General features: G+C 47.2%; 1 protein-coding gene across 1 annotated transcript in view; it reads left to right on the forward strand.

Annotated features, from left to right (window-relative positions):
- Positions 1–5,519: 5,519 nt before the first annotated feature.
- LOC111967198 (SLAIN motif-containing protein-like) overlaps positions 5,520–26,667 on the forward strand; it is a 46,841-nt gene continuing 25,693 nt past the window's right edge. The window contains exons 1-3 of the mRNA XM_070444666.1: positions 5,520–5,754; positions 6,442–7,106; positions 19,567–19,706. Coding sequence (XP_070300767.1) covers positions 6,457–7,106; positions 19,567–19,706 — 790 coding nt within the window. The 5' untranslated portion in view covers positions 5,520–5,754; positions 6,442–6,456. The remainder of the gene's footprint in view (positions 5,755–6,441; positions 7,107–19,566; positions 19,707–26,667) is intronic.

Genomic DNA, 26,667 nt, shown 5'->3' on the forward strand with positions numbered 1-26,667 from the left:
TGTGTGTGTGTGTCAAATCAAATTGTATTTGTCACATACAGGGTGTTTACAAACACTACAGTAACAAGATCATTCACATGTATCGATCACAAAACCATTTGATGTTGCCAATTATTTTATTAATGATTACTTAATTGGCAAAGTTGGCAAACTTAGGCAGGAAATGCCAACAACAAACAGTGAGCAATTGTATTCATGCATAAAAACTAAAAATTATGAAAGAAAAGCATTGTAAGTTTGAATTTTGTAAAGTTAGTGTGGGAGAGGTGGAAAAACTATTGTTATCGATCAATAATGACAAACCTCCTGGCATTGACAACTTAGATGGAAAGCTACTGAGGATGGTAGCTGACTCTATAGCCACTCCTATCACTCTTTAATCTGAGCCTAGAGGAAAGTATTTGTCCTCAGGCCTGGAGGGAAGCCAAAGTCATTCCGCTACCCAAGAGTGGTAAAGCAGCCTTTACTGGTTCTAACAGCAGACCTATAAGCTTGCTGCCAGCAAGCTTGTGCGAGCTGTACTGTTAGATTTCAGTGCAGCCTTTGATATTATTGACCATAACCTGTTGTTGAAAAAACTTGTGTTATGGCTTTTCAACCTCTTCCATATCGTGGATTCAGAGCTATCTAATTGAACTCAAAGGGTTTTCTGTAATGGAAGCTTCTCTGTCAAACATGTAAAGTGTGGTGTACCGCAGGGCAGCTCTCTAGGCCCTCTGCTTTTTTTCCATTTTTAGTAATGACCTGCCACTGGCATTAAACAAAGCATGTTTGTCCATGTATGCTGATGATTCAACCATATACGCATCAGCAACCACAACTAATGAAGTCACTGAAACCCTTAACAAAGAGTTGCAGTCTGTTTTGGAATGGGTGGCCATTAATAAACTGGTCCTGAACATCTCTAAAACTAAGATCATTGTATTTTGTACAAATCATTCCTTAAATTCTAGACCTCAGCTGAATCTGGTAATGAATGGTGTGGCTGTTGAACAAGTTGAGGAAACTAAATTACTTGCCGTTACCTTAGATAGTAAACTGTCATGGTCAAAACATTTGGATTCAATGGTTGTAAAGATGGGGAGAGGTCTGTCCGTAATAAAGAGATGCTCTGCTTTTTTGACATCACACTCCAAAAAGCAAGTTCTGCAGGCTCTAGTTTTGTCTAATCTTGATTATTGTCCAGTCATGTGGTCCAGTGCTGCAAGGAAAGACCTAGTTAAGCTGCAGCTGGCCCAGAACAGAGCGGCACGTTTTGCTCTTCATTGTAACCTGAGGGCTGATATAGATACTATGCATGCCAGTGTCTCTTGGCTAAGAGTTGAGGAGAGACTGACTGCATCACTTCTTCTTTTTATAAGAAACATTAATGTGTTGAAAATCCCAAATTGTTTGCATACAACTTACACACCGCTCTGACACACACACTTACCCCACCAGACATGCCACCAGGGGTCTTTTCATAGTCCCCAAATCCAGAACAAATTCAAGAAAACGTACAGTATTATATAGAGCCCTTATTGCATGGAACTTCCTTCCATCTCATATYGCTCAAATAAACAGCAAACCTGGTTTCTACAAACAGATAAAGCAACACCTCGCGGCACAACGCCTCTCCCCCATTGGACCTAGATAGTTTGTGTGTATGCATTGATATGTAGGCTACGTGTGCCTTTTTAAAAATGTATGTAGTTCTGTCCTTGAACTGTTCTTGTCTATTGATGTTCTGTGTTATGTTTCATGTTTTTTGTGGCCCCAGGAAGAGTAACTGCTGCTTTTGCAACAGATAATGGGGATCCTAATAAAATACCAAATACACATGTTAAGCAGATGTTACTGTGGGCATAGCAAAATGCTTGTGTTTCTAGCTCCAACAGTGCAGTAATATCTAACAAGTAATATCTAACAAGTAATATCTAACAATTTCACAACAATACACACAAATCTAAAGTWAAGGAATGGAATTAAGAATATGTAAATATTTTGGACTCCCGAGTGGTGCAACGGTCTAAGGCACTGCATTGCGTTACTACGGTCCCGGGTTCATATCCTGGACTGTGCCACAACCGGCTGTGGTCGGGAGTCCCATAGGATGGCGCACAATTGGCCCAGCGTCGTCCGGGTTAGAGGAGGGTTTRGCCAGTGGGGCTTTAGTTGGCTCATTGCGCTCTAGCGACTCCTTTTGGCGGGCCGGGTGCCTGAGGGCTGGCGACTGGCTTCCAGACTAAGCTGGCTGGTGTTAAGAGCGCGGGTTTCTGAGGACGCTTTCTGAGGACGCGTGACACAACCTTTGCCTCTCCCGAGCCCGTTGGGGTGTTGCAGCAATGAGCCAAAAACAAAAAGGGTATAAAATACAACAACAAAAATTATATATATATATATATATATATAGGGCGGCCCGTCAAGAAGTCCAGGACCGAGTTGCACAGGGTGTGGTTCAGACCCAGGGCCTCTAGCTTAATGATGAGCTTGTAGGGTACTATGGTGTTGAATGCTGAGCTATAGTCAATRAACAGCATTCTTACATAGGTATTCCTCTTGTCCAGATGGGTTAGGGCAGTGTGCAGTGTTATGGCGATTGCRTCGTCTGTGGATCTATTGGGGCGGTAAGGAAATTCAAGTGGGTCTAGGGTATCAGGTAGGGTGGAGGTGATATGATCCTTGACTAGTCTCTCAAAGCACTTCATGATGACAGAAGTGAGTGCTACGGGCGATAGTCATTTCGTTCAGTTACCTTTGCTTTCTTGGGTACAGACACCAATTGTGGTGTGTTGGTGTGTGTGTGTGTGTGTGTGTGTGTGTGTGTGTGTGTGTGTGTGTGTGTGTGTGTGTGTGTGTGTGTGTGTGTGTGTGTGTGTGGTGTGTGTGTGTTGTGTGTGTGTGTGTGTGTGTGTGTGTGTGTGTGTGTGTGTGTGTGTGTAGTGATGGCAGTCAGGCAGGAATTGTAGTCGTGTACTTCCTTGTATTTGTTGGAGTAGGTGAGTGTTTGTGGTGATGAGACAGATAAGGCATAGGTAATCTTTGATCAAACGGGGAAAAATATACCAGGGAGATATTTCACATATTGTAACATATTGTAAACTGACTGTAAGTCGCTCTGAATAAAAATGAGAGGTAAAATGTAATATAAATGTTTCCTCTGTGCAGTATTCAGAGGACACATGATCTTATAAGCAGAAGACAGATAACACACACAGAATTGACGATGCACAGAGTAACACATGAACAACAGGGAGCAAATGTAAGTAAGTACTGTAAGTAAATGTAACAAACAAACTCCATGATGATCCTATATTTACTGTGGTTATCGAGCCACAATAAGACTTTTGAATGGACTTTTGAACAGCCCCCACCCATCTTTACTTTGAATCCAGACCATAACCATAACACCATAACACCAACACCATAACACCATAACCATAACACCATAACACCATAACACCATAACCATAACACCATAACACCATAACCATAACACCATAACACCATAACACCATAACCATAACACCATAACCATAACACCATAACCATAACACCATAACACCATAACCATAACACCATAACCATAACCATAACACCATAACCATAACACCATAACACCATAACGTGCTCATTCCCCTCCTGTACTCCCTGTTCACCCACGACTGCATGACCAGGCACGACTCCAACACCATCATTAGGTTTGCAGACGACACAACAGTGGTAGGCCTGATCAACGACAACGACGAGATATCCTATAGGGAGTAGGTCCTGTCCTGGGTGGTGCCAGAATAACAACCTATCCCTCAACATAATCAAGACAAAGGAGATGATTGTGGACTACAGGAAAAGGAGGACCGAGCACGCCCCCATTCTCATCGGCGGGGCTGTAGTTGAGCAGGTTGAGTGCTTCAAGTTCCTTGGTGTCCACATCACCAACAAACTAGAATGGTCCAAACACAYCAAGACAGTAGTGAAGAGGGCATGACAAAACCTATTTCCCCTCAGGAAACTAAAAAGATTTGTCATGGGTCCTCAGATCCTCAAAAGGTTCTACAGCTGCAACATCGAGAGCATCCTRACTGGTTGCATCACTGCCTGGTATGGCAACTGCTCGGTCTCCGACCGCAAGSCACTACAGAGGGTARTGCGAACGGCCCAGTACATCACTGGGGCYAAGCTTCCTGCCATCCACAACCTTTTTACCAGGCGGTGTCAGAGGAAGGCCCGAATAATTGTCAAAMAATTGACCCCAGCCACCCTRGTCATAGACTGTTCTCTCYGCTACCGCATGGCAAGCRGTACCGGAGYGTCAAGTCTAGGACCAAAAGGCTTCTCAACAGCTTCTACCCCAAAGCCATAAGACTCCTGAACAGGAAAACAAATGGCTACCCGGACTATTTGCATTGTGTCCCGCCACCCCCCACCCGCCAAGCCCTCTTTTTCGCTGCTGCTACTCTCTGTTTATCATATATKCATAGTCACTTTAACTATACCTACATGTATATATTGCCTCAATCAGCCCACCTGTACATAGCCTCGCTACTGTATATAGCCTCGCTACTGTATATAGCCTCGCTACTGTTATTTTCACTTTCTTTTTACAGTTGTTTTTATTTCTTTACTTATCTATTGTTCACCTCATACCTATTTTTTACTTAAAAAATGCACTGTTGGTTAGGGCCTGTAAGCAAGCATTTCACTGTTGTATTCGGCGCACGTGACAAATAAACTTTGATTTGATATAGTGAAGAATATGGTGGTGTACACACACAGTAACATGTGCATAAGCCTACTTGTTAGTACATGTTCCCGAACCAGCAGAGTTACTATCAAACTGACACTCTCACAGGTTCCACCCTCTCTCTCTGCCTTCACTTTGGGAACCCAACCCAGTATTCTTCTACTAGGTCAACATCAAATCTAGTCCCTGCCCTGAGCTTGTTTCTGGTCAAAGGCAAATACTTACTCATAGCTCTATTATCTACGGGTACAATTCAATAAGTGACGTATGTTTATTGCCGTGAGAATCACCTTTGCAACAGAAGTAAGAGTTCTGCAGAACTKGAGCAATGATGGTATGTTTTGGTGTGTTATCTTGGCACAGATAAAGAGAGGTGTTGCGTCACAATACTACAGAGGAGTTATTTTCCTCAGTTAGTTTGTTTTCTTCCCCTTTCACAGCTCATGTAGTTTTGTTATGTTGAAGACAGGTTATTTGGATAATTGTTGGTATTGTGGCAGATTACATGACTAGTACAACACCAAACATTCCAATACATCTATGTCGTTAAGTACAAATAGTCACGCAACGTAGCAAACGTTGAAGCGAAATGAAATGCACCCCAGGTGTGCTATTGCGTTACATGTGTCTTTTTGCTTTCTCCTTGTATTCGGCGACCTCTAGCGCATGAGAAGAGAACRGCAGGCAACACCTGGAGTATCCTGCAGGTGGCACCAAATATCGTGGTAATGTCAAGTACGGGGCGGGAGCAATGCCCTGATTGGGTCAACTCGAGTCCCTCAAAAGCTGGCAAAACAAAGCTGCTCGCTAGTTAGCTAGCCAATTACAGGCTAACGGGAAAAATGGCTTAGCGTGGTCCCCCCCCATTACGCCGACAATCATATAGCTGTAATTTTTTGTTGATACATATGATTTACGTTTTTAGTATTCCTTGTAAACGTACTTGAGTCATGCAAACTCTCGTTCGTTGGATTTAGCAGGCTCATATGAACATCTTTTGACATCAACACGGCTCAGCTCAACCGGTGCAGGTACAGTAGGTTTGTTATGTTTAGCTAGCTAACCCAACGGCTCTTTTGAAAATGCATCGATATAACAAATTATCTATTGTTTTGTATAATAAATTATATAAATGCATGTGTGTGTTTTAGAGTTATATATTATATAAATGTATGTGTGTTAAAGTTGTACTTTGATAATTAGCTAACAACAAATAGCAAGAAGCTGGACTTATCTTTAACTGTAAATGTTGGCGGCATTCAATGAAACTGCGCGAGTGTGGGGACTGTTTGTGCCGCTGTTGCTAGCCTGTAATTTGTCAGCCTTTGAGGCTTCGGCCGTTATTTTAGGACATTTCTTTATTCATCATATCGGTATTATTGGTGCTAATCATGGGAGCTTGCTAGTTAATTGATCTAGGTAGAAAATATATTTTACCCCCGTCTATRTGGCCTTGGCTTTATTGGCAAGCAAACGTTGCTATGATCAAATTGATTAGCTACCCCCCCTTGTCGTTTGTTTGGTTCGGATGATTTGATTACAAGCTCAAACTGCTAATCTCACAACTAGTCCAGCTAATAATGAGCCATTTTACGCAACGACAAACCCCCCCCACTGTTTTCAACCATGATCTGTACCTCGCTGAGTGTCTGTACCCAAGATCTGATGGTTTGTTGTTCCTTGCGCGAGCTGCTGATCGAAACATTTTCTTCCTCTAGCAGACCCGGAGCAACATGGTAGTTCCGGACAGCGCCACTGCGGCGCAACCAGCAGACAACGACTGTGTGAAGCCCTCCCAGCCGAGCTACGAGGAGGAGCAGGAGCTAGCAGGGGTGGAGTTGGAGGAGGTACGTAAGCTCCAGGAACTCATTCGAAGACTTGAGGTCCAGAATCAAACACTCCGCAACAGGGGAGGCAGTAAGAATCTCAGAGAGACCACCACAAACAACAGTAACCTCACAACCAGTACCAACATCAATGAGATAATCTCCTCCTGTGAAGGAGAGATCAACACCAACTCCCTTCTCAGGTTGGAGAGCAGTGGAAGTTGTGGAACGGAAGTAGGCGGCAGCAGTAGTGACATGGAGCTGTCCCCTCCTCAGGACAGTAGTAGCAGTGAGGATATGTCCCAGCTCCCTGTAGTTAACCGGGAAGAGGAGGATGGTGGACTGTGCGCAGGCTTTCTGACCCTGCCGTGCGGGAACGGACCAGGACCGGCACAGACCCAGGGGCTAAGCACAACCCCAGAGAGTCCCTCTCTGGACAGCTATGAGTCTGAGACCCTGGCGGAGAGCGACTCGGGRKTGGACCAGTTGGCCCTGGATGAGGTGGATGTTCTGGACCTATGGGAGGACCTTGCAGAGGTGGATGACGAGGACAGCTGGTAGGTACCATGGTGATAGGAGAGAGAGAGAACRGCTGCATGTGAAATTGCACCCCATTTCCTGTATAGCTAATACTGTACTTTTGACCGGGGCTTCATAGGTCTCTCATCCAGTAGTGCACTGTGTCGCGAATAGAGTGTCCTCTGCACGCTGTCTGGAAGGTCCCGTATCTTTTTATTCGCTATGCTTGGATCATAAAGGATCTTAGTTCGCCTTAGGCGTGCCCCACGTGTGCATGTCAGTGTTTTAGTCTCCTGCCCCTTCCTTTCTGCTGCTATACCTGCAGATAYTGCACGCTGTGCTCTGTCGTGAAACAACTGTTCAGATGAAACGTATTCCTAGTAGACATTCAGATCACTGCAGATGACAGAGGAATTCATGTRGACTAACATTCACTAGTCTGTAGCCCACATGTTGGAGTGGCGACATCTGTTTACCACGGTCTCCAGGGGTCAGCTTGATGTCATACTGTGTTCACACTCAGCATGATGRAAGGCCCTATAGCCAGATKAGTCATTATGGTTCTGTTCTGTTGAACCTTTCACTCCTAGAAGTAGAGAGACTATGACCGCAACCTTTTTTTAGTCATACAAAAATGTACATTTGACCTGGCTTATGTCCCAAATGGCATCCTATTCCCTGTAGTGCACTACTTTTGACCAGAGCCCTATGGGCCCTAGTGCACTAGGTAGGGAATAAGATGCTGTTTGGGACGTAGACCTAGGTTGGAGTTGGGTCTCTGCAGTGGCAATTGGCCTGGTTTCAGTGATATGTAACAACCAGAGGAAACCGTGCAGAAAAGAGGCAGATTTTATGCAGCAGAGCCAGTAGGCTCCAGCAGCCTTTAGATGGAAATATCTGAGTGCTGCTTCTGCCTTGGAAATGCTCAGCTTTGTGGGCTGTATAAAATGGGCTGTGACAGGCAGTGCCTCTGATCACTGAATCTATGTGATTTGGAGAGAGAGAAAAGAGGGGGTAGTGTGGAGAGAGAGAGGATGGATAGTGACTGAGAGGGAGACCGAAATGGAAAGAGAGAGGGAGCACCTTGCTCTAGAGGGAGAGGGGCACAGCGGGGGAGGGGCCACTGTTGCCCTGGGTTAGGGGCAGCCAGCCAGCGGGAGAGAGGCCACTGTTGCCCTGGGTTAGGGGCAGCCAGCCAACGGGAGAGAGGCCACTGTTGCCCTGGGTTAGGGGCAGCCAGCCAGCGGGAGAGAGGCCACTGTTGCCCTRGGTTAGGGGCAGCCAGCCAACGTGATTTACTCAGTGCAGTGTGTGTGCGCGCTCAGCAGCAGTAGTGCTGTTCTCTGATGTGAATACCCAGAGAGGGAAGGAAGCTAGAGGCTTGAGCTCAGAGCCAGAACTAGCGCAGCACAGCTTGGCCTCTCAATGGTCAAGGACACATGGGTCCTATTCAATAGGCACCAAACCAAATAAAATGGACTGAAACAGGGACTACCTGAACTTGTCCAATAAGAAAGGCTTGTGTTAGTTTTCTGTTTTTAAAGCATTTTGCTACTGTGGGCCCTAATACATACAGCCATAGGTACTCCAATGGCATGACTTAACTTATTGCTTCTTGGCAAAGTTCAAAAGGACACACRCAGTTACTTATGTGCCCATGTTAAACTGTGATGATCCAAGGCTACAGTCAATACAGCATTTTCCACAGCCAGAGAAGTGAAAACTAGGGATGCGCGATATATCGGTGAACATATTGGAATCGGACGATATTAGCTAAAAATGYCAACATCGGTATTGGCCGATGTCTAGTTTAACGCCCYAATGTGCAAAACTGATGTCAAAGCTGACATGCATAGCTATATAACGTAGGTACATGACGTAATGACTCYACATAACATTTTGCGCTAAACGTGCAACACAGCATTCCTAAACTAGCCCACAATGTCTGCTTGTGTGGMTCGAGCAGTCATTTGAAAGAGTAACAAMATTTCAGCKAGACAACAAAAGCAAAATCCATTAAAGCCAAGATAATGGAATTTATAGCCCTTGACAATCAACCGTTTTCTGTCGTKGGTGATGTTGGCTTTYGCCGACTGGTCAAGCACCGGTACAAMCTACCAGGTGCGCTATTTTTCAGATGTTGCCCTACCAGAGTTACACAGTAATAGCGTCACTGCTATTAGCTTCACGACATGCATACTATGGAACGCCGTTTGGGTCTTTGCCTGTCAAAAAAGATACAGTAGCACTGTCAAAGCTGTACAAAAAAGTCTACAAWCACCGGCCACGAACTATCTGTTCGCATTGGTAATAAAGCATAATTTGTTTGACTGCAACYTCTGGGGTAGCTAGCTTTAGCTTAGTACCTAGCTAGCACCAATACAACCAGCCTGAAAACAATGACCAGTAGAACCTGCAGTCATTTTCATTATTCTTTCAATGATTTAGGAATCCTTGTAAGTATTAGCCAGGGTACCATTTGTTGTTCGCCTATTGAAATTGAACTTCAATTCATGAAAATAAATAGCTAGCCAGCTACTTAACCCTGTTTCCCAAAGCTAACGTTATAAGCAGCCAGCATCTGGCTAGTGAGGCTCGACTGCACCGGGTTATGTGTTGTGATGCTAGCCACAATGAGGATTAGGCACAATAGTGGAATTTGCGGTTTGCCTTCAAAATAAAAGTAYGTCATTGCCTGTAATGCAAATTAATACAAATAGTAGTATTATGCCATTATTTTATTTTGAAGGCTAACAGCAAAGGCCACTTGTGGCTAATCCTTATTGTGGCTAGCTTCACATTGATTGGTCSGACCACAATTAACCAAATAAGAACTCTCTYATAARTTAGGGTTATTTTAGATGACACCTACCTATATAGTTAGCTAGCTAACTATAGCTACTGAAACAGATGTTGTGTTATTTTGACATCTTTTTTGACACACAAAGACCCAAACTGCGTTCCATAGTAATCCTGGTTGAGAATGAAAYGACTGAACAACGAAACAGCACAGCAAGTAAGTGAAAGAAATWGGTTTTGATTATGTTTTACTGGTAATGGGGACATAGGTAAATGCCAACAAAATAACTTGTGTGTGTGTAACCTTTATTTAACTAGGCAAGTCAGTTAAGAACAAATTCTTATTTACAATGACAGCCCGTACTATAGGACTCCCAATCAAACCGGATGTGATACAGCCGGGATTCAAACCAGAGACTGTAGTGACGCCTTTTGCACTGAGATGCAGTGCCTAAGACCGCTGCGCCCATGTGTGTGTTAACTATTGAACTGTACTAGAATGCTTAAAAAGCCACTAAAATGGTAAATATCGGATATTGGTATCGGCCAAAAATGTGATATTGGTGCATCACTAGTAGAAACAAGGCGTTGGTTGTCCTCTGTTTATCCTACATGCAGAGCTCCTAGTTCAGTCACTACTCCGGGCTTCTACTGCTGGCAAAGTCCTGGAAGGCAGTACCAAATTTTGCATTATTCAAATGACTGTCAGTCCTGTACTGTTGTTACTGTGTGTCTAGTCTGGGTTCTTCTGTTGTGGAGAAACGTGGCTTGTTTACCAGAATTTAATTAACACGATTGGATTACCTCAATGTTTGTAATGGCAGACTGCTAATTCCCAAATAATCCATTTTAATTTAATGTTCCCTCTGTAAACCACAAGGTTCATCTAGGCCTGTGGGTTGTGTGTGTTTGCCAAGTCCAGGGTGTTTTTTTAAACTCATTATGCGTTTGTTTATCYGTCCCATTTTGTACAGTATTGTCCAAGGCAAACAAACGGGTACCATATTGTATTCCTGGTAGCTACTTTAGCAGCTGATCTGTGGATTAACAATCCAAAGCAGCAAGGCCTTGTTCTCTCTACCACATCATTAACCAGTCTGTATGAGGCCTTGTTCTCTCTTACCACATCATTAACGTCTGTATGAGGCCTTGTTCTCCTACCACATCATTAACCGGTCTGTATGAGGCCTTGTTCTCTCTACCACATCATTAACCGGTCTGTATGAGGCCTGTTCTCTCTACCACATCATTAACCGGTCTGTATGAGGCCTTCCGTTCTCTCTACCACATCATTAACCGGTCTGTATGAGGCCTTGTTCTCTCTACCACATCATTAACCGGTCTGTATGAGGCCTTGTTCTCTCTACCACATCATTAACCGGTCTGTATGAGCCCTTGTTCTCTCTACCACATCATTAACCGGTCTGTATGAGGCCTTGTTCTCTCTACCACATCATTAACCGGTCTGTATGAGGCCTTGTTCTCTCTAACATCATTAACCGGTCTGTATGAGGCCTTGTCTCTCTACACATCATTACCGTCTGTATGAGGCCTTGTTCTCTCTACACATCATTAACCGTCTGTATGAGGCCTTTTCTCTCACACATCATTAACCGTCTGTATGAGGCCTTGTTTCTTCTCACATCATTAACCAGTCTGTATGAGGCCTTGTTCTCTCTACCACATCATTAACCAGTCTGTATGAGGCCTTGTTCTCTCTACACATCATTAACCGTCTGTATGAGGCCTTGTTCTCTCTACACACATCACCGTCTGTATGAGGCCTTGTTCTCTACACATCATTAACCGTCTGTATGAGGCCTTGTTCTCTCTACACATCATTAACCGTCTGTATGAGGCCTTGTTCTCTCTACACATCATTAACCGTCTGTATGAGGCCTTGTTCTCTCTACACATCATTAACCAGTCTGTATGAGGCCTTGTTCTCTCTACACATCATTAACCGTCTGTATGAGGCCTTGTTCTCTCTACACATCATTAACCGTCTGTATGAGGCCTTGTTCTCTCTACACATCATTAACCGTCTGTATGAGCGCTTGTTCTCTCTACCACATCATTAACCGTCTGTATGAGGCCTTGTTTCTTCTACACATCATTAACCGTCTGTATGAGCCTTGTTCTCTCTACCACATCATTAACCGTCTGTATGAGGCCTTGTTCTCTCTACCACATCATTACCGGTCTGTATGAGGCCCGAGGTTTCTCTACCACATCATTAACGTCTGTATGAGGCCCGAGGTTCTCTACCACAACTTCAATAAATAATCCGCCCAGGCATGGACCCCCAAGCTGCTTTGGGCTGGAGGCTAGGCTCAGGGATACATCCCAAATGTACTATATAGGGTGCCATTTGGGTGGTGGCCGGGTGGATGCTGCTGGGGCCGGGTGGATGCTGCTGGGGCCGGTGGATGCTGCTAGCCGGGTGGATGCTGCTGGGGCCGGGTGGATGCTGCTGGGGCCGGGTGGATGCTGCTGGGGGCCGGGTGGTTGCTGCGGGGGCTAAACTGCTTTGGAGGGACTTAGGCAGCATGTGATCCATCATAGACCTTCTGCTACTTAAAACATTTACTGGAGGTTTGGAGAAATACTAGTATCTGAGGCTTGAAGTAACCCCGCTGTGCAAGGAACCTGCCAAAGAACGCACACCAGCTAAAGGAGAAAAAAAAGGTGTGCAGGCGATGGCGTGAGCTTTTGTTATGTGTGCAGGTGATGGCGTGAGAGCTTTGTTATGTGTACAGGTGATGGCGTTGCCTACCGGTATCTCTATGTAAAATCCAAAATGGTCCATTTACCAAATGATCTGCCCTTAGTGCCTCTACACTTCAACTGTAGCTCTGAGTATCACATGATCTGTTAAAACAACTGGCCTAGCTAACTCGGCCTACAACTTAGCATCAGCCACTGCCGGTCAGCTCTCCAATTGCTTGTAAATGGTCCAGGATCAAGTTGCTGACTTTAGAGCCCTGACTGTCAGCTGTCCTGTATGTGAGAGTGGACATGGATCATTCTTTCTGTGTTGTTGCTGGCCCAGTGGAATAGAGGGTTGTGTTTGTCCAATGGGAAGATGAGCCCAAGTTGATTACTCAAAAACCAGTTGCACGCCAGGTGTGGTGGTTGTGTGTGTCGTGGCTCAACCCATTCCCCATGTGACCCGGATCAAAAGTCCTCACGGACTTGGCAGTCCCTCAACTCAAACACTCACCGCTACTTAGCTAGACTTCACATGTACTCTAGGAACGTCAAAGCAATGCAAAAAATGCAAGACTCTCAGCCGATCACTGATGTTAAATATAGATCATTCACGTGAGGTGGTTGTGTAGTAGGCTAGGCATATTGTCTATATAGGCAAGACGTGGTGTAGGTCAGCGGACAACTCAGGCAGTAGAAGGTAAGTATAGTGATGGCTGGAGAGGACAGACAGTAAGAATGCATGTGATGGCTGAGAGACAAGTACAGTAGAAGGGTAATGCATAGTGATGGCTGGGAGAGGACAGCCACAGTAGAAGGTATGCATAGTGATGGGGACACATAAGAAGCATTGATGGCTGGAGAGGACAGCACAGTAGAATGGTAATGCATAGTGATGGCTGGAGAGGACAGCACAGTAGAAGGTAATGCATAGTGATGGCTGTGAAGGACAGTAGAAGTAATGCATAGTGATGGCTGGAGAGGACAGTAGAAAATGGAGTAATTGCATAGTGTGGCTGGAGAGGACAGTAGAAGGTAATGCATAGTGATGGCTGGGAGAGGACCAGATAGAAGGTAATGCATAGTGATGGCTGGGAGAGGACAGTAGAAGGTAATGCATAGTGATGGCTGGGATGAGGACAGTAGAAGGTAATGGCATAGTGATGGCTGGAGAGGACAGTAGAAGGTAAGCATGGTGATGGCGGGAGAGGACAGCACAGTAGAGGTAATGCACAGTGATGGCTGGGAGAGGACAGTAGAAGGTAATGCATAGTGATGGCTGGGAGAGGACATCACATTAGAAGGTAATGCATAGTGATGGGCTGGGAGAGACAGTACAGTAGAAGGTAATGTATAGTGATGGCTGGGAGAGGACAGTACAGTAGAAGGTACATGCATAGATGGCTGGGAGAGGACAGCACAGTAGAGCCCCCTTCATATGGAGAGGGCCATTGCACCATGATAGCTGGGAGAGGACAGCACAGTAGAGCCCTCATTAGGAGCATGGGGCATCCACAGTGATAGCTGGGAGACACAGTACAGTAGAGCCCTCATTAGGAGATGGGGCCATGCACAGTGATAGCTGTAGGTAGAGAACAGTACAGTAGAACCCTCATTAGGAGATTGGGGCCATGACAGTGATAGCTGGGAGAGAGGCAGTATAAACGGTAGAGGCCCTCTTAGGAATGGCCATGCACGTGATAGCTGGGAGAGAACAGCAGTAGAGCCCTCATTAGGAGATGGGCCATGCACAGTGAATGCTGGGAGAGAAAGCACAGTAGAGCCCTCATTAGGAGATGGGGCCATGCACAGTGATAGCTGGTAGAGAACAGTACAGTAGAGCCCTCATTAGGAGATGGGGCCATGCACAGTGATAGCTGGGAGAGAGCACGTACAGTAGAGCCCTCATTTAGGAGATGGGGCCGATGCACAGTGATAGCTGGAGAGAACAGTACAGTTAGAGCCCTCATTAGGAGATGGGGCCATGCCACAGTGATAGCTGGGAGAGAACAGCACAGTAGAGCCCTCATTAGGGATGGGGCCATGCACATGATAGCTGGGAGAGGGAGCCCTCATTAGGAGATGGGTGCCAATGCACAGTGATAGCTGAGAGGGTAGCCCTCAGTAGATGGGCCATGCACAGGCTACTGTGGAGGAAGAGCGTCAGTGGCAGGGATGGACTGAGAAACACAGCACTGCAAATACTGGACTGGTTTTTGCCTGGGGATAGCGGGATAGCTAGAATGGGCAGAACTAAATGTTGGTTTCGGGGGGGATGGGGCTGGGGCGCGTGTGTGGTTACTGTCTAGGATTGAATATAATTGGATTGGGTTTTTCATAAGACTGCCTTAGATCTGTACTTCAAGGTATACTGTATCCTTATCCTCCTCCACACTGTATCCTTACCTCCTGCCACACTGCTATCCTTATCCTCCTGCCACAGTATCCTTTCTCCTGCACACTGTATCTTATCCTCCTGCCACACTGTATCCTTATCCTTCCTGCCTCACTGTATCCTTATCCTCCTGCCACACTACCTTATCCTCCTGCCACCACTATCCTTATCCTCCTGCCTCACTTGATCTCATCCTCTGCCTCACTGTTCCTATATCCTCCTGCCTCACACTGTTCCTTATCCTCCTGCCCTCACTGTATCCTTATCCTCCTGCCTCATTGTATCCCTATCCTCCTGCCTCACTGTATCCTTATCCTCCTCCTCACTGTACTCCTTATCCTCCTGCCTCACTGTATCCTTATCCTCCTGCCACACTGTATCCTTATCCTGCCACACTGTATCCTTATCTCCTGCCACAGTACCTTATCCTCCTTGCCCGTTCTTTGCTGTGGCTTATGTTTGCAACCAAGACATACTGCTGTATGTTGGAACAAGTTTAGTATTTTCTAAGAATAAACTCTCTGTAAACGGTAATGTTCTCTGCCTCTCATCCTAGCTGCACCTACAGTCCACCTCTTTCACTCACTACATCCATGCCTCTTTCACTTCCACCTACAGTTCCATGCCTCTTTTCACCTCCACCTACAGTCCCATACCTCTTGTCACTCCACCTACAGTCCCCTACCTCCTTTTACTCCACCTACAGTCCCCTACCTCTTTTACTCCACCTACAGTCCCCTACCTCTTTCACACCACTACAGTCCCATACCTCTTTCACCCCACCTACAGTCCCATACCTCTTTCACCCACCTACAGTCCCATACCCTCTTTCACCCACCTACAGTCCCATACCTCTTTCACCCCACCTACAGTCCCATACCTCTTTTACTCCACTTACAGTCCCATACCTCTTTCCACTCCACCTACAGTCCCCTACCTCTTTCACCCCACCTACAGTCCCATGCCTCTTTTCACCCCACCTACAGTTCCCCTTGCCTCTTTCACTCCACTACAGTCCCATACCTCTTTCACTCCACCTACAGTCACATACCTCTTTCACTCCACCTACATCACAACCTCTTTTCACTCCACCTACAGTCCCATACCTCTTTCACTGCCACCTACAGTCCCCTACCTCTTTCACCCCACACTACAGTCCCATACCTCTTTCACTCCACCTACTCCCATACCTCTTTCACTCCACCTACAGTCCCATACCTCTTTCACCCCACCTACAGTCCCATACCCTTTCACCCCACCTACAGTCCCATACCTTTTCCACTCCCAAACCTACAGTCCCATACCTCTTTCACCCCACCTACAGTCCCCATACCTCTTTCACCCCCCTATCAGTCCCATACCTCTTTCACCCACCTACAGTCCCATACCTCTTTCACCCCACTACGTCCCATACCTCTTCACCCCACCTACAGTCCCATACCTCTTTCACCCCACCTACAGTCCCATACCTCTTTCACTCCACCTACAGTCCCATACCTCTTTCACTCCACCTACAGTCACATACCTCTTTCACTCCACCTACAGTCACATACCTCTTTCACTCCACCTACAGTCACATTACCTCTTTCACTCCACCTACAGTCACATACCCTCTTTCACTCCACCTACAGTCACATACCTCTTTCACTCCACCTACAGTCACTACCTCTTTCACTCCACCTACAGTCCCCATACCTCTTTCACTCCACTACAGTCACATTACCTCTTTCACTCACTCAGTCCCATACCCTTTCCTCACTACATCACATACCTCTTTCACTCCACCTTCAGTCACTACCTCTTTCACTCCACCTACAGTTCCCATACCTCTTTCACTCCACCTACAGTCACATACCTCTTTCACCCACCTACAGCCCATACCATCTTTTCACTCCAACCTACAGTCCCATACCTCTTTCACTCCACCTACAGTCCCATACCTCTTTCACCTCCACCTACAGTCCATACCTCTTTCACTCCACCTACAGTCACATACCTCTTTCACTCCACCTACAGTCACATACCTCTTTCACCCCACCTACAGTCACATACCTCTTTCACTCACCTACAGTCACATACCTCTTTCACTCCACCTTACAGTCACATACCTTTTCACTCCACCTACAGTCACCTACCTCTTTCACTCCACCTACAGTCACCATACCTCTTTCACTCCACCTACAGTCACATTACCTCTTCACTCCACCTACAGTCAACATACCTCTTTCACTCCACCTACAGTCCCATACCTCTTTCACTCCACCTACAGTCACATACCTCTTTCACTCCACCTACAAGTCACATACCTCTTTCACTCCACCTCAGCACATACCTCTTTCACTCCACCTACAGTCCCATACCTCTTTCACTCCACCTACAGTCACATACCCTCTTTCACTCCACCTACAGTCACATACCTCTTTCACTCCACCTACAGTCACATACCTCTTTCACTCCACCTACAGTCACATACCTCTTTCACTCCACCTAACAGTTCACATACCTCTTTCACTCCACCTACAGTCACATACCCTCTTTCACCCCACCTACAGTCACATACCTCTTTCACTCCACCTACAGTCACATTAACCTCTTTTCACTCCACCTTACAGTCCACATACCTCTTTCACTCCACCTACAGTCCATACCTCTTTCCACTCCACCTACAGTCACATACCTCTTTCACTCCACCTACAGTCACATACCTCTTTCACTCCACCTACAGTCACATACCTCTTTCACTCCACCTACAGTCACATACCCTTTCACTCCCCTACAGTCCCATACCTCTTTCACTCACCTACATCACATACCTCTTCACTCCACCTACAGTCACATACCTCTTTCATCACCTACAGTCCCATACCTCTTTCACTCCACCTACAGTCCCATACCTCTTTCACTCCACCTACAGTCCCATACCTCTTTCACTCCACCTACAGTCCCATACCTCTTTCACTCCCACCTACAGTCCCATACCTCTTTCACTCCACCTACAGTCCCTACCTCTTTCACTCCACCACAGTCCCATACCTCTTTTCACTCCACCTACAGGTCCCTACCTCTTCACTCCACCTACAGTCCCATACCTCTTTCACTCCACCTACAGTCCCATACCTCTTTCACTCCACCTACAGTCCATACCTCTTTCACTCCACCTACAGTCCCCATACCTCTTTCACTCCACCTACAGTCCCTACCTCTTCACTCCACCTACAGCTCACATACCTCTTTCACTCACCTACAGTCCCCTACCTCTTCACCTCCACCTACAGTCCCCTACCTCTTTCACCCCACCTACAGTCCCCTACCTCTTTTTCACCCACCTACAGTCCCCTACCTCTTCACCCCACCTACAGTCCCATACCTCTTTCACCCCACCTACAGTCCCATACCTCTTTCAACCCCACCTACGTCCCATACCTCTTTCACCCCACCTACAGTCCCATACCTCTTTCACCCCACCTTACCAGTCCCATACTTCTTTCACCCCACCTTACAGTCCCATACCTCTTTCACCCCAACCTACAGTCCATACCTCTTTCACCCACCCTACAGTCCCATACCTCTTTCACCCCACCTACAGTCCATACCTTTTCACCCCACCTACAGTCCCATACCTCTTTCACCCCACCTACAGTCCCATACCTCTTTCACCCCACCTACAGTCCCATACCTCTTTCACCCCACCTACAGTCCATACCTCTTTTCACCCCACCTACAGTCCCATACCTCTTTCACCCCACCTACGTCCCATACCTCTTTCACCCACCTTACAGTCCCATACCTCTTTCACTCCACCTACAGTCCACATACCTCTTTCACTCCACCTACAGTCACATACCTCTTTCACTCCACCTACAGTCACATACCTCTTTTCAACTCCACCTACAGTCACATACCTCTTTCACTCCACCTACAGTCACATACCTCTTTCACTTCCACCTACAGTCCCATACCTCTTTCACTCCACCTACAGTCCACATTACTCTCTTTCACTCCACCTACAGTCTCCATACCTCTTTCACTCCACCTACAGCCATACCTCTTTCACTCCACCTACAGTCCCATACCTCTTTCACTCCACCTACAGTCCCATACCTCTTTCACTCCACCTACAGTCCCATACCTCTTTCACTCCACAGGGAGTTGAGTGTAGCAGGGTGCTGTTCTCTCCTCCTAGAGGCATATGTAACCGCTAGCCTATTTCTAGTAGTAGATGATTAGTGTTATGAAGGATCCTGAGTGTGTGTGTGGTTGTTCCACCAGGCGTAAAAGACGAAGGCATGCCTCTTGCAGACATTCCCACATACTAAAGGTTATTAAATGCATACCTCACAGGCCAGCGAACCATTTAATGCTGTGTTCTCATCTCAGTGTTCTGCTGTTCACTTGGCTGCAGGCAGGCTGGATAAACAGGCTTTGAGGCTTTGCAAATTGTAAATTGCTTCTCCCTCTCTCCATCCACCACCACCTCACTTTCTCATCCTCTTCCTTTCATCACTCCCTGCCTCTTTATCTACCACATTGCTCTCCTTCTCTCTGTTTTCCATCCCCATCTGCCTGCCTCATCTCTTCTCTCTCTGTCTCTGCAGGTTGTATGTCTCCCCTATGAAGCARGTAGTTGCTGAGCCCAGACYTGAGTCTCCTCTGAAGTGGTGTCGGAAGGTTCTGGACCACCCCAGCCCAGAGACGGAGGTGGCCTGTCGCACCCTGCTCAACCGTCTCGACCAGAGTACGCACCTACCTCGTAACCTTTAGAATTACCTTACGATGACCATATAACAACCCTAAAGTAACTATACTATAGTAACCTTACACTAACCATGTACAATAACCTTATAATAATCCTATAATAACTTAATAATAATCATACATTTTGATGGCCATAAACATAACTGTATAATAACCTTACAATAACATAACTGTATAGGAATCCTTCCATACAGTAACCTTATAATGACCAACAACCTGTCCTACACCCAATAACCTCATAACAAGCAATAAACTAATACAAAAAATGGAGTTTGTCACTGACCACCAGTGAATGCAGTCATAACTCAGTATCTGKCAATAACCAGTACGGCCTCCTGTCCAGTAACTGTCATGACTAGWACTACTGTTCCCTGAAGGAAGGGAACTAAGTACACCATGCTATGGGGAGTCGCACTCTCACGACTTCAGTCGAAGGATTTACAATCACTCCTGACATGGTCAATGAAGTCTGCGCCTCGCTGGAAGTATCTGGCGTTACACAAGTGATGAGCGTGAGGCTCGGATTCATTMCTTCAATTTCATACCGCTCTTCACCGAGCCCAGGAACAGGCGGCGTAGGGTCAATGTTGTTTCCCGTCCTTCAGGGAACAGTAGTTAGTCATAACGTTACGTTCCCTTTGTCAGTCAAGCACATACTATGGGGAAGTATAATCATGCCCCAAGTCGACCCCAATGGATACYAAGTTAAATGGCCCATGGCAGACCACCCAGACCTGACCGCATTAGATGCGGCAGTCTGGGTATTGCGTGCTACCTGTTGACTTTCCCCTGTCCCAGCAGTCAGCACCCTGTGGGCTACACTGGGAGCCGTAACAAGCTATAAAACCTCACAAAAAGTGTGTGGTGATGCCCCACTCGCCGCGGCAGAAATATCTCCTATAGCCAACCCGTGAAAAGACGCTACCAGACCCCTGGTGGAGTGGGCACTAGGGAACCCTTGCGGCTATATGCCAGGGAGAAGCAATCCAGTGGGAGAGACACTGCCGCGAGCGATTTGCCAGGGAGAAGCAATCCAGTGGGAGAGACACTGCCGCGAGCGATTTNTAAAACCTCACAAAAAGTGTGTGGTGATGCCCCACTCGCCGCGGCAGAAATATCTCCTATAGCCAACCCGTGAAAAGACGCTACCAGACCCCTGGCGGAGTGGGCACTAGGGAACCCTTGCGGCTATATGCCAGGGAGAAGCAATCCAGTGGGAGAGACACTGCCGCGAGCGATTTGCCAAAACAGACAAGCCGGGCACATAACCGGATATCCCAGGTCCATTCTATGCACCGGACACAGGGCAACCTCTGCTCTTCAGAAGGAAGAGGAGGAGATGAAAAGGGAAATGTTCATCTTAGTTAGTTCATCTTGCAGAGTGAATAGCTACACTGTTTGTATTCGGGCATGTTTCTGGTCGCCTTGCCATAATTAAAAGCAGTGGTTCGTGCTTTCAGTTTTGCGTGAAGGCTGCCATCAATCCACGGTTTCTGGTTGGGGAAGGTTTTAATAGTGCTAGGTAGTCAGCTAGCTTGCCATCCACCGGAGGCGTGTGCAGCAGTCCATCCYTTCCAGATCCTGAAGAGGCCACACCCATGCAGCATCAGCATAGYTGAATGCGGGTTGGACCAGGTTGTGGCACAGTTTTATGAATGATATGTTGGATACTAGGTTTGCTCCCGCTACTCCCGTAACTGTCCCGGAACTAAGTCCTYTTCGTTACCTGAGAAACCCCCATTGCCATCCGAACGTGGGCCTTGTATCTAACCAGCCACCTCACGATCTCCCCATTGTAATGCTAGTTCCACCTGTTCCGACCACAGCCCCAAGTCTCTCTCCGCTTCCTACACCTCGGTCCCAGCCGAGGTACCGGTATCCGGGAAAGAGAAGTTGCCATCGKTAACTCCAAGCTTCCTCAAGAGTGCTACATATCTTTCCAGGGAGTGTGCACACATTACATGGAAATATGCACACAGAATGGTTTGAGCCTATGGCCCAGGTCAAAAGTAGTGCACTTAACAGGGAATAGGGTGCTATTTGGGACAYAGACAATTGCTAGGTCAACACCTTTGCCATGGTCAATTTCAGTGGACCTTTGAAACCGTTTATCTATCTGTGCCCTCTGTAGTCTTGTTTACTGCTCATTTTGTGTGTAGGGCTCTAAAATGCGCCAAAGTATTTTGCTGCACGACCAGGAGTTTTATTTTGTACGGAAGGAAGTCTAGAGGACATTTATAATACTTTCTTTTATTTTTTAAATAGCGATCACAAGAGAATTTTCTGGTGATCAAGGCGTAACGAAAGCTGTTTTGTCGATCACGAGAAATTCTATAAAAAAGGATTGGGTGTATTGAGGATAGATTGACAGCAGCTGGTGCTTTGATAAGAAGGCCCAGGTCTATGCATCAGCACATGGCTACTTATGGCAAATGTGGTCTAATCAAAAGTCTGACTGCTTCTGGTGCACTATGACACTGCTGTCAACTTGTCCTCAAATACATCCACTCCTAATGTAGACAGTGTCCTCAAATACATCCACTCCTAATGTAGACAGTGTCCTCAAATACATCCACCCCTAATGTAGACAGTGTCCTCANGCGAGCGATTTGCCAGGGAGAAGCAGTCCAGTGGGAGAGACACTGCCGCGAGCGATTTGCCAGGGAGAAGCAGTCCAGTGGGAGAGACACTGCCGCGAGCGATTTGCCAGGGAGAAGCAGTCCAGTGGGAGAGACACTGCCGTGAGCGATTTGCCAAAACAGACGACAAGCCGGGCACATATCCGGATATCCCAGGTCCATTCTATGCACCGGACACAGGGCAACCTCTGTTGCTCTTCAGAAGCAAAAGGAGGTGAAAAGGGAAATGGCTCAAAGTCCTGTATCTTGGCACCAGTGCTCAAACGCTAGCCACTTACACGCATAGACTGAATGGTAGCAATGACATTCAGAGGTAAACCCCTATCCATCAGATTGGCCTTCTCGGGCCATAGGAACCAAATCTCCGGCCTCTTGTACCAAACCTGTCCATGAGCCTGGGACGACCGGTCCCTGCGCAACTGGAGTTGCCATGGGTCCTCGCCTAAAAGGTGAATGATCTCTGCGAACCAAAGCTGCCTGGGCAAACTGGGATACACACAATGTATGATTAACCCTCCCAGCGCATCCTCTCTAACGTGGGTGGAATCAGAACCACTGGCGGCAACGCGTAAAGGAGGGTCCAAGGCCACTGGTGCGCCAGAGCATCCCTAGGGAAGACGTTCCCCCTGGATAGCCGATCCTCAACCGAATTGAGGCAACCGGGAACATCCACCGCCTGACGTGCGAGCAAATATGCACTGCCCCACAGTAACAGGGAGCAAGGTGAGGGGTACCCCCCCCCCCCCAGTATGATGTATTCCACCATCATGTCAGCACATGCCTGCCCGACAAACGAGGGAGGGGGAGCCTGAGCGCTAAGTACTGTTAGAATTTCCAGGTAATTGATATGCTGGTTTTACTGTGACACCGCCCATAGTCCCCGAATTGAGTAATCCTCACACAGGGGGACATGTCTGTCATGAGAACACCCGGCCCATGAGAACCCCTTGCGACAGTGGCCAGGGTCCCTCCACTGGGCTACTGCCCAAAGGCATGTCGGGGACACCTGACTCGACCGGTTTAGGTGGCCAGATGCAGCCAAGCGTGTGGCTATCACCCAGCAGTGGAACGTCCGCATCAATAATAGTGACAGGAGAATGACCGCTATCATAGAAGACATTATCCCCATACTGTGCGCCTCAATTAAAATTTGGCCAAGCAGACCTGAACCCCATTTCCAGGGACAGATAAGCGTGCCTAACTCGAGCCCCAGGAATGGAATGTGCTGCTATGGGGTTAGACAACTCTTTTTCTGATTTACAATAAAACATAGACCTGAACATGGGACACCAGCCTGGATATATGTAACCGCTTGTTACCTTGACTCCTCTGCTATCAGCCAATCGTCCAGATAGGCCAATACCCTCAGCTGCCTCCATCACCTTTTGAAAAGATGAGGTGAGAGGAACAATCCGAATGGGAGTACCAACAACTCATAGGATATTGCCTCGTAATGGATTCTCAGGAACTTTCTGTGACAAGGGCACATGAAAGTATGCATCCTTTAGGTTGATGGTGGCGAACCAGTTGCCGAGACGCACGAATCGTAACAGCCGTTGCTTTGTGAGCATATTGAATTTGCAAACTCAGATGTTTGCTCAGGTCACGCATGTCTAGAATGGGGCCTAACCCCCTGTCCCTTTTCGGAACCAGGAAATACAAGCTGTACCAGACGTCCTGGCTTCCGACAGAGGAATCACTCATGTTGCCTGTTTCTGGAGCATGGATAATTCCGCTCTTTAATACTGGTGCTGATGCCAGGGGACCAGTCGACGTGATGGCATTGCGAAAATGTGGGGGGCCTACAACGAATTGTAACCTGTACCCGATGTCACTGTTCGCATTACCCAGAGCGACACTGTCTCCCATAAAGGAGGCATGACGCCTCCTCGTGGATCTTGTTTTTATCTCCACCACTCTTGACAACCTTGTTGGAATGTGGAGGGACATGTGTATTCCACATAGTTCAATATAACAACACTCTTGAAACCCCAAAACAATGAGGTTGAAACCATGTGGTTAGGCGCAAGCATTTGGGATGTACCCCGATTGGCCATGCCACTTGGGGTACTGTTGTCACCACTGGTGTTTGGGGCGGCTGGCAAGGGAGGACCTGATCCTGTGCCATCCCCAAACTTCCCTGTGTCTTGGCAAGACCATCTCTCTCACCTCGCCCCTGGAAGCGGGGGGGTGCTTGTGCCAGACAGACTGGCGTTGTGCCTAGGAATCTGGCTGATCCGACCTGGTGCTGGGCCCGGCCCCTGGGGCAGTCCGCTTGGCCGGCGGATCTCTGTCTTCCAGAAGGTACTTCTCCTCTTGCTGCTTTTTGGCCTCGAACTGGGCCTGCATAGCCTCCACGGCCGACCCGAACAACCTTGTGAGAGAAATCGGCTCATTGAGGAACGTCGGTCTGTCCCTCTCCGGCACCTGCGACAGCATAAGCCAAAGCTCCCATGCTCTTCCCGAGTGCCAGAACGGTGCACCGGGACATGTGCAGAATGAAGTCTGCCGCATCACGGATCTCATCCAGGAGCTCTGCGTTGGGGCTCTCCTGTGGCCAAAGCCATGCCCATCTCCTCCAGCAACTAAGTCTGGTAGACCTGCAGCATAGTGAAAGACGACAGGGATCGGGCACCCCATCTGCAAGATGCACCTTCTCAAATCAAATTTTATTTGTCACAGACACATGGTTAGCAGATGTTAATGTGAGTGTAGCAAAATGCTTGTGCTTCTAGTTCTGACCGTGCAGTAATATCTAACAAGTAATCTAACAATTTCACAACAACTACCTTATACACACAAGTGTAAAGGAATGAATAAGAATATGTTCATATAAATATATGGATGAGCGATGGCCGTGCGGCATAGGCAAGATGCAGTAGATGGTATAGAGTACAGTATATACATATGAGATGAGTAATGTAGGGTATGTTAACATGATATAAAGTTGCATTGTTTAAAGTGACACATTTATTACATCCAATTTTTTATTATTAAAATGGCTAGAGATTGAGTCAGTATGTTGGCAGCAGCCCACTACGAACTAATTTACGTGATGGACTGTTTAAACAGTCCTTTGCCATCAAGGCTTGTGATCGATACCGAACGCTGTTTATTCAGTCTCTCAACTTCAACCGTTGGGTCCCAGCTTTTGACTCTCAACCCCTTGTACTGACCTTTCGCATTTTGTCCTGTTAGCGCGCCTCGATAGCGGCACGCAGCTGACACAGGCAAGAGGACTCGGCATAGGTCCGTGGCGTTGTCCTTCGCATTCGCATCTTTTTTGAGCCTTGCCTGTGACCATCTGGAGTTGCGCGTAAAGGTTGTCTCTGCGTGGAGATAGTGTAGTTTTGCCGCTCCCCTCACGACCTACGGTGGTATTGCTCACTCAATGATGTCCTTCCACCTATCGGCACTTGCTTAGGTCCTGGCGTAGTTGCGGCGCAAACAACGCTGACTGCGTTGTTGCACGACCTCACTACGCCATCTGGCAGAGCCTTTCACGGGTTGTGGGCGGAGCAGTTGCCGTATCAGGCAGTGATACAGCCCGACAGGATGCTCTCGATTGTGTCAATCTGCTAAAATATGTGCAGAGATTTTTGGTGTGACACAAGCCACAATTTCTTCAGCACTCCTGGATGAGGCGCTCGTGTGCGCCTCTTCCACCACGCTATGTCTGTGTTTGGTGGACCATTTCACGTTGTCCTGATCGTGTTACGCCGAGGACACTTTCCACCTTCTCCACTACATGTCTCGCAGATTGGATAGGGCGGCTTCCTCTTACTGCTTCCGAACGTCCACCACTCAGTCTCCTTTTTCTTGACTGTTGAGTTGATGTTATTTTCCTGACAAGCACACTCCGGAGGCCTCACCTCCTCTCACTGTAGGTCATCTCGTCGTATTTTCGGTTAATTTCAAAGATCTACCCACTGTAGTGCGCTCTGCAACTTTAATGATTGAGTTCGGAGGCGTCGCCATGCCACGCCAGTCATGGAGAACCGCGAGTACAGGTTAGGGCGCTGAGGACGCACCCTTGTGGAGCCCCAGGGTGTGATCAGTGGATGGGTGGAGATGTCTGTTTTCGCTACTCTCACCACTTCGGGGGGGGCCCCGTCAAAGCGCAGGGACTCTCTAGTTTCGCACAGGGCTGGGTGTATACCAGACCTCGAGACTTGCAATGTACGAGCTTCGCCGAGACCAAGGTATGTATGGTGTATAATATGAGCTGTAATCGAATTCGTGAAACATTCATTCTTACGTAGGGTTCCCTTGTCCCAGGATGCGCTAGTTTAGTCCAGTGAT

The sequence above is a fragment of the Salvelinus sp. IW2-2015 genome, linkage group LG8 (assembly GCF_002910315.2).
Source record: "Salvelinus sp. IW2-2015 linkage group LG8, ASM291031v2, whole genome shotgun sequence".
Taxonomy (NCBI): domain Eukaryota; kingdom Metazoa; phylum Chordata; class Actinopteri; order Salmoniformes; family Salmonidae; genus Salvelinus; species Salvelinus sp. IW2-2015.